This window comes from Vipera berus (assembly GCF_964194415.1).
Source record: "Vipera berus genome assembly, chromosome: Z".
Lineage (NCBI taxonomy): Eukaryota > Metazoa > Chordata > Lepidosauria > Squamata > Viperidae > Vipera > Vipera berus.
Window position 1 is genome coordinate 18,096,038 of NC_138205.1, and position 17,373 is coordinate 18,113,410.

Sequence of the window (17,373 nt, forward strand, 5' to 3'; positions counted from 1 at the left end):
AGTCCTTAATTCCAGTTCATTTAGTGACCGTTCAAAGTTATGACGACACTGAAAGAAGTGACTTATGACCATTTTTCACACTTACTACCACTGCAGCATCCCCATGGTCATGTGGTTTACATTCAGATGCTTTGACAACTGTTTCATATTTATGATGGTTGCAGTGTCCCAGGTTCGTGTGATCCCCTTTTGTGACCTTCTGACAAACAAAGTCAATGGGGAAAACCAGATTCACTTCACAACAGTGCTACCAATTTAACAGCTGCAGTGATTCACTTAAGAAAGGCGGAAAGGAAAGTCATAAAATGGGGCAAAACTCAGTTAACAAATTTATCACTTAGCAACGTAAATATTGGGCTCCATTGCGCTCATAAGTCAAGGACTACTTATAACTCTGCTCCATGAACTCTGTTCCACTTTGGTATTTGTTGCCTGCAATACGAAATAATTAGGAACACCTTATAGACTGACATCCCCTGTTCCAAGTTCTGCAGCATTCAAACAAGGTCAGAACTATATGCATCTTGCCAATCAAATTTCACTTCTCATGCTATTCTTATTCTTCTACTCTAAGGTAAAAGGTAAAGGTTCCCCCGCACATGTGTGCTAGTCGTTTCCAACTCTAGGGGCCGGTGCTCATCTCCATTTCAAAGCTGAAGAGCCAGCGCTTGTCGGAGGATGTCTCCGTGGTCATGTGGCCGGATGACTAGACGCCAAAGGCACACGGAACGCTGTTACCTTCCCACCGTAGTGGTCTCTATTTTTCTACTTGCATTTTTTTTACATGCTTTCGAACTGCTAGGTTGGCAGAAGCTGGGACGAGTAACAGGCGCTCACTCTGTTACGCGGCACTTGGGATTCGACCCGCCAAACTGCCGACCATCTGATCGACAAGCTCAGCGTCCTAACCCACTGAACACCTTATAGACTGACATTCCCTGTTCCAAGCTCTGCAGCGTTCAAACAAGGTCAGAACTATATGTATTAATATTGGGGGCAAAGTGCCCCATTTCTGAAAGTAAAATCTATGGTGTTGAATGTTCCTCCTTGCAAGAATTCCCTGCGCATAATAACTATATACATAAGGAAGGAAGTTCCTTATGTATTACCCTATTTCCCTATTGTCCTTATTGTCTAGTCTGCCCTAGCCCCAGCCTTTTGGAATTGTAATCCCTCACTGTGACAATAATAGTCTCCCTGCTAACACTGATGGGGTTACCTAGTTGGGTAATGAAACATCTGCAAGAAAGCACCGAGGACCCCACAACTCAACCCTTAGCTACAAATATCCTCTTTTATTGGTCATATTATCTCTTCTGACCCAGCAGTTGACAGCAAGTGGCTTCTCTTGTCTAGAATGGGGACTAGGTTAGTATTTGGGCAAGAGAACCAACAGGGAATATTACTCAGTCTAGGGTAGACTGAGAAATTAAACAATATCTCAGAAAAAGATAATGGCCAATCATTTTGGTACTGCTGCCAAGAAAGCTGAAATCAAGCGATCTGCACGTCCGTTCCCACCTCCCCAGAGGCATCATAGCAGAAGGCCTGCTGATCAAACAGGCATTGACCTGGGGAAAATTGATCTCAGCCTATAGGAATCACGTCACGAGGCCCTCAGTCACCCTTTGCTATCTATTCTCCATTCCATTAGTCATTGCTTGTGCTGACAGAGGATTCTGGGTATGGCTGAGTATAAAAAAAAGAATAAATATAAAACTGGGAAGGACAGGTTTGATAGCAGCCAGTAACATCTCCTTTTCAATAAAATCCGCTCACTCCTTTTCTCCTGTTTTAAGATTCCTTCTCCCTCATCCTGATACAAACATCAGACGGGTCTTCACTTTTTGTTTAAATCCATCCTCAATGTGCTTCTTCCTCCAGATTGTCCTAGCTGAGTTTTTCCCCTTCCGTGTGGAACGCACAAGAGTTTGCTGCTGATCAAATGAGATTTCTGTTGACTATCCCCTTTGTCCTTGCTGGAATTTCTGCTTGGGACAGCACCAATAATGAGCTGCATAATTCTTACTACTCTCTGCATGCCAGGATTGCACCATTTTCTGGCCAGCGCTGACTGCTGGGAGCACAATTTTTTCCCCCCAGTTTAAAATATAAGAGTGAAACAGTTCCTTATCTTATCCAGCAGAGGGGGCAGGAATATATATTCGTATTTCTCTCTCACAGACACATACACACAAAAACATACACACTCTTAAGAGTTTAGGGTTACAGCATCTGTAGCAAAAAGTGAGATAATTTATTAGATGGCAGCAGCGAGAACAGCGGATTCTGAACTCATTACTGCCATCTACTGGCTATCTGGATTTGTGCAGAACAGATATGGTAGCCCCACTTGCTCCTAACTGCTGCCATGGAGATCTTTTCTTACTGCCAAATTCCCATAAAGTTACCTTAATCTCAATCTCAGTGACCTTAGTTGTTCTGAAGGAGTGTGTGTTTTTTCACTCTTATGCCAGTTGCAATCCATGGCACTTTCAAAACCTCGTTGCGCATTTCTTTGGCACAATCAGATGATCCACTAAGTTATCCACAGGTATTCTTCCTTTTCTCCTTGGGGTAAAAAGAGGTGCTGGGTACCAAGGCCTACAACCCTCCAAAAGCTGGAACTATGAATTTTACCCTGCAGATTTTTCACTCACCAATCACCTGTCTGGAGTGCTTAACAACAGCAATAGCACTTAGACTTATATACCGCTTCATAGTGCTTTACAGCCCTCTCTTAAGTGGTTTACAGAGTCAGCATATTGACCCCAACAATCTGGCTCCTCATTTTACCAACCTCAGAAGGATGGGAGGCTGAGTCAACTTTGAGCTGGTCAGGATTGAACTCCTGGCAGTGGGCAGAGTCAGCCTGCAATACGGCATTCTAACCACTGTGCCACCACGGCTCTTCTTCTGTTTATTGGGACATCAACTTGGCCATTCTTCAGAAGAGGCTGAATCCATTAGCAAAGCAGACCCTCCAAACAGCTGTTCTCCACTATAACTAGGTGTATTATATCTGGGCCGCAGACATCTGAATGATTGCTGGATGGCAGCCAAGAGATACAGGAATCCTTAAGCCTTAGCTGTCATCTATACCAGTAGTTCTCGCTTAGTGACCATTCACTGAGCAACTGTTCAAAGTTATGACAGCGCTGAAAAAAGTGACTTATGAGCGGTCCTCACACTTAAGACCACTGCAGCTTCCAGGCACTTGGCAACTGTCATGCATTTATGAGTGTCGCAGCATCTCCCAGTCATGTGATCCCCATTTGTGACCTTCCCATTGATTTGGCTTCTGACAAGTCAAGTCAATGGCGAAGCCAGAAGGAATCCCAAGTCACAATCACGTGACATCTTGCTTAACAACTGTGGGTGAATTGCTTAATAACTGGAACTGGGACTGCTGTCAGTAAGTGGGGCAATCACCTGATGTTTCATTTAATTACCTCTTCACTTGGTGACAGAGTTTCTGGTCCCAACTAGGGCTATTAAGTGAGGACTAAGTGCAGTCTAGGCAGGATATTTGAACCTGTTACTGACCAACTGTTGGGGGCAGCTTCTAGATTTTGCCTGAAAAGACATACCAACCTACAAATATCCTCAAACTTCTCTGTCCAAGATGTTTTGCACCTTGCTATGTTCCTGTTTAAGCCAGGCCCGTGGGCTGGTTGCATTGTGCGGAGGCTGCGCCCACCCCAGTTCCAGCAATGCAAAAAAAGTTGAGATACATCGCAACACGTCACGTGACGCTGTGCGTTTGACACCTGTGCGTCTAAGCATTTCCTTAAGTTTGAAGCCAGAGCTAAGTAGCTGCCCCTCTGCCCACTCAATCCCAGATCCACTTGATTCCTATTAGTGGTAAACATTAGTTCATGCCACATCCATTAAATCTTGGGAAACTGATGGGTCCACTGTTGGAAACCTGACTGGCACCCTAAAGCTCAAATTAATGTGTTGCACCCCTCATCTCTTGCAAGACCCCCTTCATTTTTTTTAACCTCCAACAGAAGAGAGCCATGTACAGGTTTTCTTTCTCTCTGCCGTGCCCATCCCATTTTCTCCACAAAACTCATTGTCAACTTGTTAACTCTTTTGGAATTTTTGGATGAATTATTGCGCAAGGCTCTATTAACCATCTCCCTTTTTGCCAAGAAAATGGCCCATGTTCAGGATACTTGATTTACTTTGAATTAGCAATCTAGGTTAGAGCAAAGAGCATTCGTTTTACCAATCCCTTGATAAAAGAATGGAGGACTAAAAATAAATAAACTTTGAGGCACCAATTAAACCCATCTCTGTGGTTAGGATCCCTGATTCCTGGGTGGGTGGGAGGCTACGGTTTTAGTCAATATTATCAGAATCAGGAAATTTTCAACAGAGGTGTCCTGGGAGGAGGGATAATGTTTAATCGAGCATCATGCATCATAACACATACTGTCTGTTTGTACATGAGAGGGGTGCAGGTTGTGTGGCACTATTGCTTCTTGCGTGGCATCATTCTGACAACATTGTCACACTCTGTAGATGTCGCTGCTCTTTAGGCAGAATGGGAAATAAACTGCATGTCTGTGAAATCAACAGCTGTTGAAACTCTGCTGCATTCTGGAAAGGTTTAAGCCTCATTAGTTGATCATCTGTACAGGAACGTGAAAAAATACACCTCAAACCAATTCCTGTAATTTGGATGCAGTAATTTAGCAAAATGTGGAAAACAGGGTTGATATAATATTTGAAGTAGCTGTTTGTTGGACTTTACCTGAAGGAAATATAGGGGCATTTGGAAGGAGACAGAAGCCGAAGTAGAGAAGGCCTTAAACCTGTTAACACTTAGAACAAAGTAACCATTAATGCATCGGGCGCCATTTTTGTCTGCCATGACCTCATGACATTGTCTATATCTCAATCCCAATAAAAAACTGAGGCGGTTTCAAGTCATCCTCAGGTGTTCCATTTGCTGTTTTCCCTTTTCCTCCAACATAGTTTTTGCCATGGGGATAATCTGGAATGCTTCATTGAGATGATGGTTGCTAACTCAGTGAAGGGATGAGACTTGCTCACTGCTATTGGCCATTTTAGGCTAATGAGGGACTTGTTGATTGTGGGAACCTGCCCTTCATAGGCAGTACTTGAACTGCTAGAGAACCTAGAAACCTGGCTTCTGCAGAGATACTTTGCCAAAACATTGTCAGACATTATGCTGGCTCCTTATCAATGGTGATTTAGTGCTCTTTTGATAAAGGACTAGACCTTTGTTTGAAAACAGGTTTAGCCCCCTCTTTTGAGAGAGATAGTTCTGTTATGCATAAAAGATTGGTTTAAACCAGGAAAACTGGCTCCTCCCAGTTGTGTTTTTTGTGGCTCTGTCCTTGTTAGGTACATGACAGATTTCGCACAACTTTGGCTTGTTTTTTTGCATGGTTATACTTTTCATTTTATTTTACTTTCTTTATTTTTACTTTGGTTGATGAGGAGGGTGCCTCCATTTTGCTGTATTCTGACTTCAACGGTGGTGATTGTTGTTATTATGCACAGGACAATCATATTTGCAGGTTCTCCATCATCATCCACTAGCCCATCATCCACTAGCCCAACTGTGGCCCCTTTATGCCCTGTAAACTTCAACTCCCAGAATTCTTGAGCCAGCTTGGCTGGCTCAGGAATTCTGGGAGATGAAGTCCACAGGGCATAAAGGGGCCATTGCTGCCCATTGCTGCAGTAGCCATGTCTGGCTACCATCAGCCACAAAGTCAGAACTGAATCTATTAATCATTCATCATTCTTAATCAATTAGTCACTCCCTGATAGCCCTAGCAAAAAAAATATAGTTGATTTATCAATCCCTTCCATTTCATCCCTTGCCCCCCTCCCCGCCCCCAATCTCATATCCAGGCCTTTTCTCTTTCATTTAGACTTATTTTCAGACGGGTTTAGCACCCTTTCACAAAAGTGGTAGACCCATGTGCAGAAATAGGCTGAGGGACACGTCATATGCCTGGGCACCTCTGCCACTGTGCCAAATATTTCAAGCACATTCTTATGTGCTCAATCCTGGCCCTTGTCAGGGACCGTGGTTATTGTTTTTCTGCCAGCAGTTTACATTTGGTGGGAAGAGAAATAAACTTTATTTTTATTTACTTTACAATATTCCCTTCCTGAAGCACCTCTGAGTGGCTTACAACTTGGGGGCATCCCCCATTAAATCCCTACGGATTGCAACCATTGATGGTTTTGTTCCTAGGACTAAGCAGGTGTCAGCAATAAGGGGAGGCACAATTTTTTTAGACCATCTCCTTATGACTACCAAAGTCTGTGGATGTCTTCCTGACAGTTGGTAATGTTAGGGGGTAAAAAACAACCCAAATCACTTCTGTTGCACATAGGTAAGAGGGGTGGTGCTTTGATGACATGATTATGACCACCATCTTGTTTTTTTTATGGCCTTCATGCAGACCCCAATTTCTGCATTGGAGAACTGGTGGCTTGACCAAGGTCACCTAGTGCATTGATAGCTGAGACGAGATTTAAAGATGCCAGACCTCAAGACCTTAGGCAGAAATGCTCCGCACATTTACACATGGCTGTGACGTCAAGCAGATGTCTCAGATTTGGAGCCCGTGGACTCCTTCCAGTCAACCTAACCAGGTCATTTTTGATGGTCTGCAACTATACAGGTACTCCTTGACTTACAACAATTGAGACCAGAATTTTTGTTGTTAAGCTAGGCCGTTAGCAAGTAAGTTGCACCCAATTTTACAGATCATTTTGCCACGGTTGTTAAGCCAATCATTGCAGTTGTTAAGTGAATCATGTAATCATGAAACAAATGTGGCTTCCCTCGTTGACTTTGCTTGCCGGAAGCTGGCTGGGAAGGCTGCAAATGGCAGTCACATGACCCCAGGATCTCGCAACCATGGTAGATATGTGGTGGTTGCCAAACATTTGAATTTTGATCATGTGACCATGGAGACGTTGCAATAGGCATAAGTGTGAGGACTGGTTGTAAGTAAATTTTTCCAGTACTGTTGTAATTTCAAATGGTCACCCAACAAGTGGTTGTAAATTGAGGACTAGCTGCATTTAAAGGTAAAGGTTTCCCTGTCATTCATGTCTGACTCTCTGTTTCTTAGCCGAGGGAGCCGGCGTTGTCCAAAGACAATTTCCGTGGTCATGTAAACCAGCATGGCTACACGCCAAAGGTGCATGGAACACTGTTACCTTCCCTCCGAAGTGGTTCCTATTAATCCACTTCCATTTGCATGCTTTCAAACTGCTGGGTGGGCAGGAGCTGGGCCAAGTAACAGGAGCTCAGTCCGATGTGTGGAGTCTCAAACCCCGGCAAGCTCAGCTTGTCTTTAGCTGCTGAGCCATCACACCACCCCTTACTGTAGCTGTAGTTAACAAAGTATAAAACGTCAGCCTGACACTTGCAGCTTTGCCTGACCCTCCAAGCCATTTCTATAATCTACCAGCATTCTAAATATACTATAAACAGGGGTGACTCAAAAAGGCAGGCACTTGCAGAGGGGGTGCTGGAAAAGTGGAAGTGTCAAGGAAGAATGCCACCCTCCCCTGCAGAAATCCAAATCTGACAGTGACTTCATAGCAAACTGGGCTTGTTTGGCTCACTGCGGCTCAGCTAGCCTCGTCCTGATGCTGCAATGCTTGCTGTGCTCACACCATCACTCACACGAGCTCTGATTTACATCACACACACACACACACACACACACACACACACACCCTTTGCAATGCCCCACAGCTCTCAAGCCATCCCAGAGGGTTGGGACAGCCGCAGTAAGAGTGGGGGGAGCCACAAGAGAGCAGAGGGACTAGATCCACTAGGACAGAGGGATGGGGCACACTTGGTCACAGCCAATTGGTGTCCTGCATTACTCAGATCAAGGCACCATCTGAATCTGGGTTGGGTAGATGTCCCAGCCCAACAACTGAGAGGTGGCAGAGTTTGGTTTATTTACCAACACGATGCTCAGCACAGAAACCTGGCTCCATTTTTTATGGATTGATTGGTTTGATTTCTATTCTTATTCAACTCACAGTGGCATACATAACACTCCTTTGGAGGGGGAGCTGAGAAAGGGGGACTGGTCCAAAGTCACCCAACTGGCTTTCATGTCTAAGGTTGGACTAGAACGCATAGGTTGCTGGTGATTGGCCCAAAGTCACCCAGCTGGCTTTCATGTCTAAGGTGGGACTAGAACGCATAGGTTGCTGGTGATTGGCCCAAAGTCATCCAGCTGGATTTCAGGCCTAAGGTTGGACTAGAACGCATAGGTTGCTGGTGATTGGCCCAAAGTCACCCAGCTGGCTTTCATGTCTAAGGTGGGACTAGAACGCATAGGTTGCTGGTGATTGGCCCAAAGTCACCCAGCTGGCTTTCATGTCTAAGGTGGGACTAGAACGCATAGGTTGCTGGTGATTGGCCCAAAGTCAGCCAGCTGGCTTTCATGTCTAAGGTGGGACTAGAACGCATAGGTTGCTGGTGATTGGCCCAAAGTCACCCAGCTGGATTTCAGGCCTAAGGTTGGACTAGAACGCATAGGTTGCTGGTGATTGGCCCAAAGTCACCCAGCTGGCTTTCATGTCTAAGGTGGGACTAGAACGCATAGGTTGCTGGTGATTGGCCCAAAGTCACCCAGCTAGAACGCATAGACTCCTGGTGATTAGTCCAGTCACCCAGCCAACTTTGATTCCTAAGGGGGAACTAGAACTCAGCTGATTTGCAGCCCAGCCCCTTCACCAATACAAACAGACTTAGGTAATTGCTGTAGTCTCTGATGTGCACCCCAGCCATAAGGGGGCTTAGAGCCCAAGTCCTCGATCATTGCCCCTTCTGCACATGGCAGATTTCTCTCAAATGCTACGGACAAACCATGGGAAAACCGGGATTTAACTCAGAAGCAGTGTCTGGAAATCCAGTAGATTTCGGGTTGGGGGGTGGGGTGGAGATGCCCTTCCCGTCACTCTTTGTCAGTTGCTCCTGACTTGCCAGTTGCCCTGAACTGTTTCTGCTGCTGTTGGACAGACAGGGAAGAATCAGGCAGGGCAGGAAAGTTGGTGGTCTGTTTCTCTCTCTCTCCCCGTCCATGTGCCTCTCTTAGTATCTTTAGTGTCCATTTCCTCAAAGTGCGCAGGTACTTTTTCTCATCTGTGAAAATTAACAACTCCGTATTGAGGCTGACTCATAAACATTTGTAAGTGAACTCAAAATACGTGTCATCACCATAACGCTGGAAGAGGCAGGCTTGCAACCTTAACTTTGCTGAGCATGTGGCAGCAAAGGGTTAGCGCAATGCCTTTTGTGGTTGTTGTTAAAATCTTGGAAATGATGGAGATGTGCATCTGATGTGGATAAAATAAATAATGGCAAGCAATGCACTGCGGGCTGAGATGTTTGTCCTTTAAATGGAAAGAACCTGTGTTTTATGTGCAAGACCTTTCAGGCAGTGGGCTTGCAATTGTGTGAATGGCTTTAAAAATTAAAGGTGGGCTGAGATATAAGTTAGGAAGCTGGGGCTGTATATGGGTGCAGAGAGACATACTGTTTGTAGAGCAGGGCTTTTCAACCAATGGTACGGGTACCACCTGCGGTACATTGGCACCTGGCAGGTGGTACGTGACCATCCTAGCGGGGGAGAGGAATGAGCTGAACCGGTGGCAGCACCGAACAAGCCTGAGTGAGATAGCTGGAGCTGCAGAACTATCAGGGCTCAGCGGAAGCGCCAGGATCAGCACCGCTTTCCAGCTGATTGGTGCTTCTTCAGGGCTGTCAGGGCTCAGGGGAAGCACCAGGATCAGTGCCAGGCTCCAGCTGGAGCTCGGTGCTAATCCTGGCGCTTCTGCTGAGTCCAGAAGAAGCACTGATCAGCTGGAATGTTGCAGCATCCCCAGGGTCTTGTGATTTACATTCAGATGCTTGGCAACTGATTCATATTTATGATGGTCACAGTGTCCCAGGGTCATGGGAAGTGACCAAAACCTGCTGCAACCACTCAGCAGACGGGGGGGGGGGGGGGAATAAAAATGAAACACCTCCCCACCCCCGCTGCCAATCCTCAACAGAAATGCTCACAACAATGAAAACCTCGGACAGGAGGAAGAGCGCCGCCGGGCGGGCAGGCAGGTGTCTTGCTTGGCTGTGGCTTGTGGGGGGGCACTTTTTTCAGTGCCATTGTAACTTCGAACTATTGTAAGTCGAGGACTACCTGTACTTCATCACTTTTCCCCTTTTTTTTGGTGATCAAGTTTTTGACACCTTGCTAGGCGACTGGTGGTACTCGGATGTTGCCATATCCTAAAAGTGGTACAATGGGTGAAAAGGTTGAAAAGCCCTGATGTAGAGCATTAACTCTTTCCTTCAGCTGCTGTGCTTATTTGGCTCACCCCTCCAACATGCGCCTAACATTAATTTATCCATTGTTAATGCTGGCAATCGTATCATGTCTAGATGTCTTATCTACTTACTGAGGATATTTTCTGTGTTCTCCGTAACAAGGGGCCCCTCAGGATCGGGGTCAGGCCTCGGCTCCAGGAAGTATTCAGAAGCCACACAGCTGCCTTTTTTCTGACCTAGAAAAAAGAGACAATGCATAAAAATTCAGATAGCAAAAGTGGCCCGTATTGGACAGTGTTTCTGAACCTCAGCAAGTGTAAAAGGTGTGGACTTCAGCTCCCAGAATTCCCCAGCCAGCAGAGTTTGGGATTCCCAGGAGAATTCTGGGAATTGAAGTCCATATTGCTTACAGTTGCTGAGGTTTAGAAACAGTGGTATAGGACCTTGAGGGAAGCAGTGGTGCCTTTGTGGAAGGAAGTCCCAAATCAGCAAGGCCAAGTTACTATGTAGTCATATACAGTACATTTCCATTCAAACAAGCCACTTCTGTAAGACAAGTCAGCTCAAAGCTAGTAGCGAGCAGGATGCCTCTGACCATTTCCAAAGCCCTAAGCTAGACTAGAAAGAAGGCAGTCAGTTTTTTGATATGTTCTGGAGGCCCCAAGAGCCATCCTGGAAGAGATGCAACCCTTTAATTTTACTCTTTCATCTCGGGATAAAAATTAACCAGTGGTCCCAATATGTGCACCTCTAGGGATAGGAGAGCTGGAAGAGACAAGCGGGGATCCTTTTTAGTAAGTGTCACAAAAGATCAGATCCTCACAGATCCACACGTGAAGGTCCAGTTGAACTGATTTATTGCTAATCATGCCTTTGTACAAGAATCTTCTTAACTAAAGGGTTAATACCTGTTTGAGGTTAGATGGGGGTCAACAGAATTCAAGGGAAGTTGGGTTTAGTTCACTTATGGATATGTAGGGTTTCTAGGCTGATCCCTCCTTTAACTCCTCCACTTCTTCTCCTACATCACTTCAACAGCTTCCTGGCAGCTGGTTCAGCCGGTTAACCCTCCCCTTCTACCAGCATGCCATAGGTAAGGACACTAGGAAGGGCCCCTGAGTCAAGGAACAAGCAGCCAAAGTCCCACGTTCCAAAGAGCATCAGGTATGCATATGCACTGCTTTGTTCATGAGATCTAGTAGATCAACGCTGGAGACTCAGATTCAAGTTCTACTTCCCACCATGGAAGTTCAGTGGGTGACATTGGGCCACTCACTCTTCCTCAGTGGCCCCACCACCTCATAGGAATATTGTTGTGGAGCAAAAACAGAGGAGGAACTAAGGGGTGCAGGACTTTGAGATCCAGGATAACAATCTAACAAGAAAACAAATGTGCCTCTTTATTGCACTACTACTCTATGGGTGTCAAACTGCCGCCCCGTGGGCCGGAAGCCATGCCCACCCCATTGCCGGCAATGGCAAAACCATCCCAATACATTGCGCAACGTCACGTGACATTGCGAGTTTGACATGTCTGCACTACTCCATACACCCTACCTTAGATCTAGCAAAGAAAGACTAGACTAGACTAGACTAGACTAGACTAGACTAGAATAGACTAGAATAGAATAGAATCTGGAAGGGACCCTGGAGGTCTTCTAGTCCAGCCACCTGTACAAACAGGAGATCATACACCATCTAGGACAGGTGATTGTCTAGCCTCTTCTTTAAAATCTCCAGTGCCACAATTTCTGAAGGCAAGCTGTTCCACTGGTTATTGTCCTCACTGTCAGGAAGTTTCTCCTTAATTCCAGGTTGCTTCTCTCCTTGATCAGTTACCAACCATTGTTTCTTGTCCTTCCCTCTGGTGCTTTGGTGAATAACGTGACCCCTTCTGCCTTGTGGCAGCCCCTCAGATACTGGAATAAGTATACCGTCATTACCAGTAATGTGCATGTCCACAAACACATACTAAAGCTCTCATTCTTGTAACTTTTAACTGGGCAAAACAGTGCATCGTAGGGCAACCATTTTTGAACTGAGAGATTTCAAATGGGCTAAACTTACAGAATGTATCCAAAACCTGGGACCCAGGACTCTCATTCAAATGAAATTTGGCAAATTTGATTAACACATTTTTATGACACAAAAATCATTACAAAACAGTTTATGGCGTAATACAAAATGTCATGAAACATTTTCTGTGCTGATGTTGGTGTCCAGTTTATTTGGATATTCAACCCAGAGGTTGACAGTTTGATTGTCCTAGGGAGTTCAACCTGGGCTACTTTCAAGACAGAGACGTCTCTGACTTCACTTCCAATAAAGGCAGAACATTAGAAATCCTGTCACTGTTAAAAACTCTGAAGAATCTGGTAAGGAAATACTTCTGAAAGGATGATCCAATGGGTCACAGAGTTCCTAGTATAGGTAGTCCTCGATTTACGACCACAACTGAGCCCAAAATTGATCAAGGCAGTCGTTAAGTGAGTTTTGCCCCATTTTAAGAACTTTTTGTCATATTTGTTAACCAAATCACCGCAATTGTTAAGAGAACCATGCAGCCGTTAGGTTGACTGCTTGTTGGAAACTGGCTGGGAAGGTTACAAACGGTGATGACGTGACCATGGGACTGTGCAGCTGTCATAACGGCCAAATTTTGATCATGTGACCATGGGCTGCAAAGGTCATAACTGTGAAAACTGGTTCAAAAGTCACTTTTTTTCAGTGCCATGGTAACTCTGAACGGTCACTAACCAAATGGTTGTAAGTGGAGGACTACCTCGATCTATGCATGTTATTTGATGTATCTAAACCGGTGTTTCTCAATCTCCGCAATGTTAAGAGGTGTGGCCTTCATCTCTCGGAATTCTTTAGCCGGTTGGCTGGGGAATTCTGGGAAATCACACATCTTAGAGCTGCTGAGATCGAGAGACACCAATTTAAAATGTATTTTTTGGAGAGGGGTTTGCAGCTTTCACCAGACTGTCAAAAGGATCTATGGCACAAAACGGGTAACAATCCTTGACTTAAGAGGCAGGAATAAAGGGCGATATCGTTGCATTTAGACAAGTTAGCTAAATGTGCCTGGCTGGATAGTTGAATTGCCTAATTTAAACAAATGTAGTATCAGTAAAGGCAGTATTTGCAATCTTTCTAGCATTATTCTTTGAAAAGAAGACAGGTAGGCCTTCTCATTCCAAGACCCTTAACAAATTCTCCTTACTTGGAGACAGGGCTTTTTTTTGTCATAGAACGCCCAGAACGGAGTTCCGGCACCTTTTTTGGATGGAACCTTGTAGGGTAGGCAAGGTGGGTTGTATGATGTGTGTGAGTTCCGGCACCTTTTTTTCTTACAAAAAAAGCACTGCTTGGAGATAACATACTCCTAAGGTCAACTCTTCCCAGCCTCATTAGCATAGCTTGGAATTCAGAGCCAACTTTTTAGGCAAATCTAGGTGAATTGACAGCTCTCTGCAGAACCTTGTCAAGAGCTGAGCTGCAGACCACTCCAGACCTTCTGGGAAGAAATCTATTTCATGGTTTTCCACATTGCCCAGTGATTTCAACGTTGCATCTAGTCAACCAGAATTAAATTGCCTAGAACTGTGGTGGCGAACCTATGGCATGGGTGCCAAAGGTGGCACACAGAGCCCTCTCTGTGGACATGCGCGCCGTCACCCCAGTCCTAGGCCTTCAGCTGGGTTTTATAAAACCTTTTTGTTTTAGGCCTCTGCCGCCATGTGCAAAAAAAAAGAGGTTCAATCAATCAATTTCAACTTCTTGTGGGGGGGGGGGAAGTTCTCGCAAAGTTGGAATTGATTAACTTTTTAGTCCCACCCAGTCTGCAGCCACACCCACCCAATGGGCCACACCCACCCAAAGGGCCACACCCATCCAGCACCTGATGATACATAAGTGGGTTTTGGGTTGCAGTTTGGGCACTCGGTCTCTAAAAGGTTTGCCATCACTGGCCTAGAATTTACCCAAATATCAATTTTGTCCAAGGCATTATTTTGCTGCTCGGGCTATCAAAAGTTGTTCTGTTGCAAAATTATCAGCTAGGTCTAGGCTGGAAGTAGCTTAGCTTGGAGTCTTTCTGAAGCTGCAAGCAGCACAAGCTAGACATCCCTCAAGATCCTTGAAGCCTTATCGGTTGTTCCCAAGGTAAGCAGTCTGGTGAGATTCTTGTAACATAGGTGGTAGACAATAAAGTTACTGATTTTTGTTATTCATGAGTGGTTCTGGTTGCTTGCATCTGATATGACCTGAAGAATATATGGGAATTTAGGAAATGAGGAAGCTTGAGTCTGGGTTTAGTCCTGAGGTCCTAAGATGAAGATACTAAAGTTGCTCCTAAGATCAGAGGATCAGAATAGAGCTGGAAGGGACCTTGGAGGTCTTCTAGTCCAGCCCTCTGATCAAGGAGGAGTCCCTCTAACCATTTCAGACGTGGCTGTCCAGTCTCTTCTTAAAAAGCTTGAGTGATGAAGCACCCACAACGTCTGAAGGGAAGCTGTTCCACAGGTTAATTGTCCTCACTGTTAGGAAGTTTCTCCTTAATTCCAGGTTGCTTCTCTCCTTGATTAGTTTCCATCCGTTGTTTCTTGTCTTGCCTTCTGGTGCTTTGAAAAAATAAACTGACCTCCTCCTCCTTGTGGCAGCCTCTCAAATACTGGAATACTGCTATCATGTCCCCGCTACTCCTTCTTTTCTCTAGACTGGTCATTCCCAAGTCCTGCAACCGTTCTTCATGTCCTTTAGTCTCCAGGGCTTTAACCATCTTACGATCCTAATAATATGGTCCTAAGATTAATAAATGAAGGCAGCATTGGAGGGGAGACCTTAGACCCTTACCTGCAAAGAAGCAAACCCTCCAGAGGCCAGCATGGAGTGCCATGACTATTTCCGTGGTCTGGTTTTGCGGAAATACAATCCCTTCCTCCATGAACAGCCAATAGTCAGTACTGACAGCAATGCCCACCAGGAGCAGCCCGCACGCTCCAAAAACACTAGACAGCAGGGTCAAGGCGCGACTGCTGCAGTTACTCATCCTAGGGGAGAGAGAGAGCGTCTGGCCAAATGCAGCGCAAGGACCTGGAAGAGAAATAAACCCCAATCAGTCCAAAACTCCAGGGGAGTACTAAAACCAAACAAAACTGACAACAAACAGAATAACAGAGTTGGAAGGACCCTGGAGGTCTTCTAGTCCAACCTCCTGCTCAAGCATGTCAGACAAATTCAGACAAAACCCCTTGTGATTTTTTTACCAGGATATTTGTTGCCCGTTTTTGAATCAAATGTGTTGATTCTCAAGAGATCTTTATATTGTCTTGGATAATTTGAGCGAGCGGGGCCACCAAATCCATTAAAACGTTCTCCAGGCTCCAAGGAACCTGATATTGTACATAATTTCTGAAAGATTTCCTAAGGGGGGGGGGTCTCTCCTCTTTGCATTTTTCAGACTTGGAAATGTTAAATATTTGACTAAGAAACCCAGGGCAGGGGTGAAGTTTCCTCCTGTAATATGTGCTGCAGCAGGCTTCCCCAAAGAAGGGAAGCCTTGGGGAACCAGGATTACAAGTCCCATAACTTCTAGTCTCCCAGGGCTTGTATTTATCAATAGGTAAAGGTTCCCCCGCACATGCGTGCTAGTCGTTTCCAACTCTAGGGGCCGGTGCTCATCTCCGTTTCCAAGCCGAAGAGCCAGCGCTTCTCCGAGGACGTCTCCATGGTCATGTGGCCGGCATGACTAGATGCCAAAGGCGCACGGAATGCTGTTACCTTCCCACCGTAGTGGTCCCTATTTTTCTACTTGCATTTTTTATGTGCTTTCGAACTGCTAGGTTGGCAGAAGCTGGGACGAGTATTTATTTATTTTATTTATTTATTTTTGGGACTTATATGCCGCCCTATCTCCCAAAGGACTCAGGGCGGCTTACAACAATAAAAAACAACAGTACAAAATTAAAAAATGAATTAAATAACAGCCCCAAAATAAATTAACTACAGTTAAAAATTAAACATATTTAAAAACCCATCATCAATCCAGGTCAGCCTGATGGAAGAGAAAAGTTTTGAGGTCGCGGCGAAAGGACCGGAGGTCCGGGGCCATCCAAGGCTCAAGGGGAAGCTGGTTCCAAAGGGCTGGTGCTCCCACAGAGAAGGCCCTCCCCCTGGGGGTCGCCAGCCGACATTGTCTGGCCGACGGCACCCTGAGGAGGCCCTCTCTGTGTGAGCGCACTGGGCGATGGGAAGTCGTCCCCGGTAGCAGACGGTCCTGCAAGTATCCCAGGCCTAAGGCGCTCGCTCTGTTACGCGGCACTCGGGATTCAACCCGCCAAACTGCCGACCATTTGATCGACAAGCTCAGTGTCCTAACCCACTGAGCCACCGCATCCCTTATAATTTATCAATACAGGGTGCAAAAATCCTACGCCAGCATTTGGCAGGAAAATACTCAGAACAGCTCCATGTGGTTTGTAGCTTCTTAGGAACCCTGTTTTTCTGCCTCTGGTCTCTTATTGTTCTCATGCACTGGGAATTCTAGTTTCTACTCTTGCACATTAAAGTGACAATTTTAACGGGGGAATTATGATTGCTTGTATTGAGCCTAATGAATTTTCTGACATTTTGCAAGTGTCATACAGGAGTCATTTTCCAACCCAAGGTTTCTTCTTCTTTTTGAAAGAGTACCTAATCTGATATCTACCAAGCTTTGCTACTTAGCCGATGGCTGGCTCTAAATTTGACAAACTGCTTATGGATGAGGCCCCTTCACAACCTTGGCTGGTCATGATGATAGGATTGACAACCTTGCTGTACTGAATAACACCAGGCAGCTAAGTCTGAGAACACCATTTTCTGATTTCTTAAAACATTTCTAAGTGTTGTTTAGATGAGAGCCATTGTGGGAAAACTAAATATGATTGCTGAACCCAGTGGGTGGATGTTGACTGGAATATCTCTTACATGTATAAAAAAAATTACATTTCACCAATGGTAGAACATGTCCC

The 17,373-nt window shown here is 45.3% G+C and overlaps 1 protein-coding gene across 1 annotated transcript in view; it reads right to left on the reverse strand.

Annotated features, from left to right (window-relative positions):
- Positions 1-15,410, reverse strand: part of LOC308677584 (voltage-dependent calcium channel gamma-7 subunit-like) — a gene marked incomplete at both ends in the record, with an annotated part of 31,358 nt that extends 15,948 nt beyond the window's left edge. Inside the window, 2 exons of the mRNA XM_081344124.1 lie at positions 10,489-10,593; positions 15,215-15,410. Of these exons, the coding sequence (XP_081200250.1) occupies positions 10,489-10,593; positions 15,215-15,410 (301 nt within the window). The remainder of the gene's footprint in view (positions 1-10,488; positions 10,594-15,214) is intronic.
- Between the last annotated feature and the right edge of the window lie 1,963 nt (positions 15,411-17,373).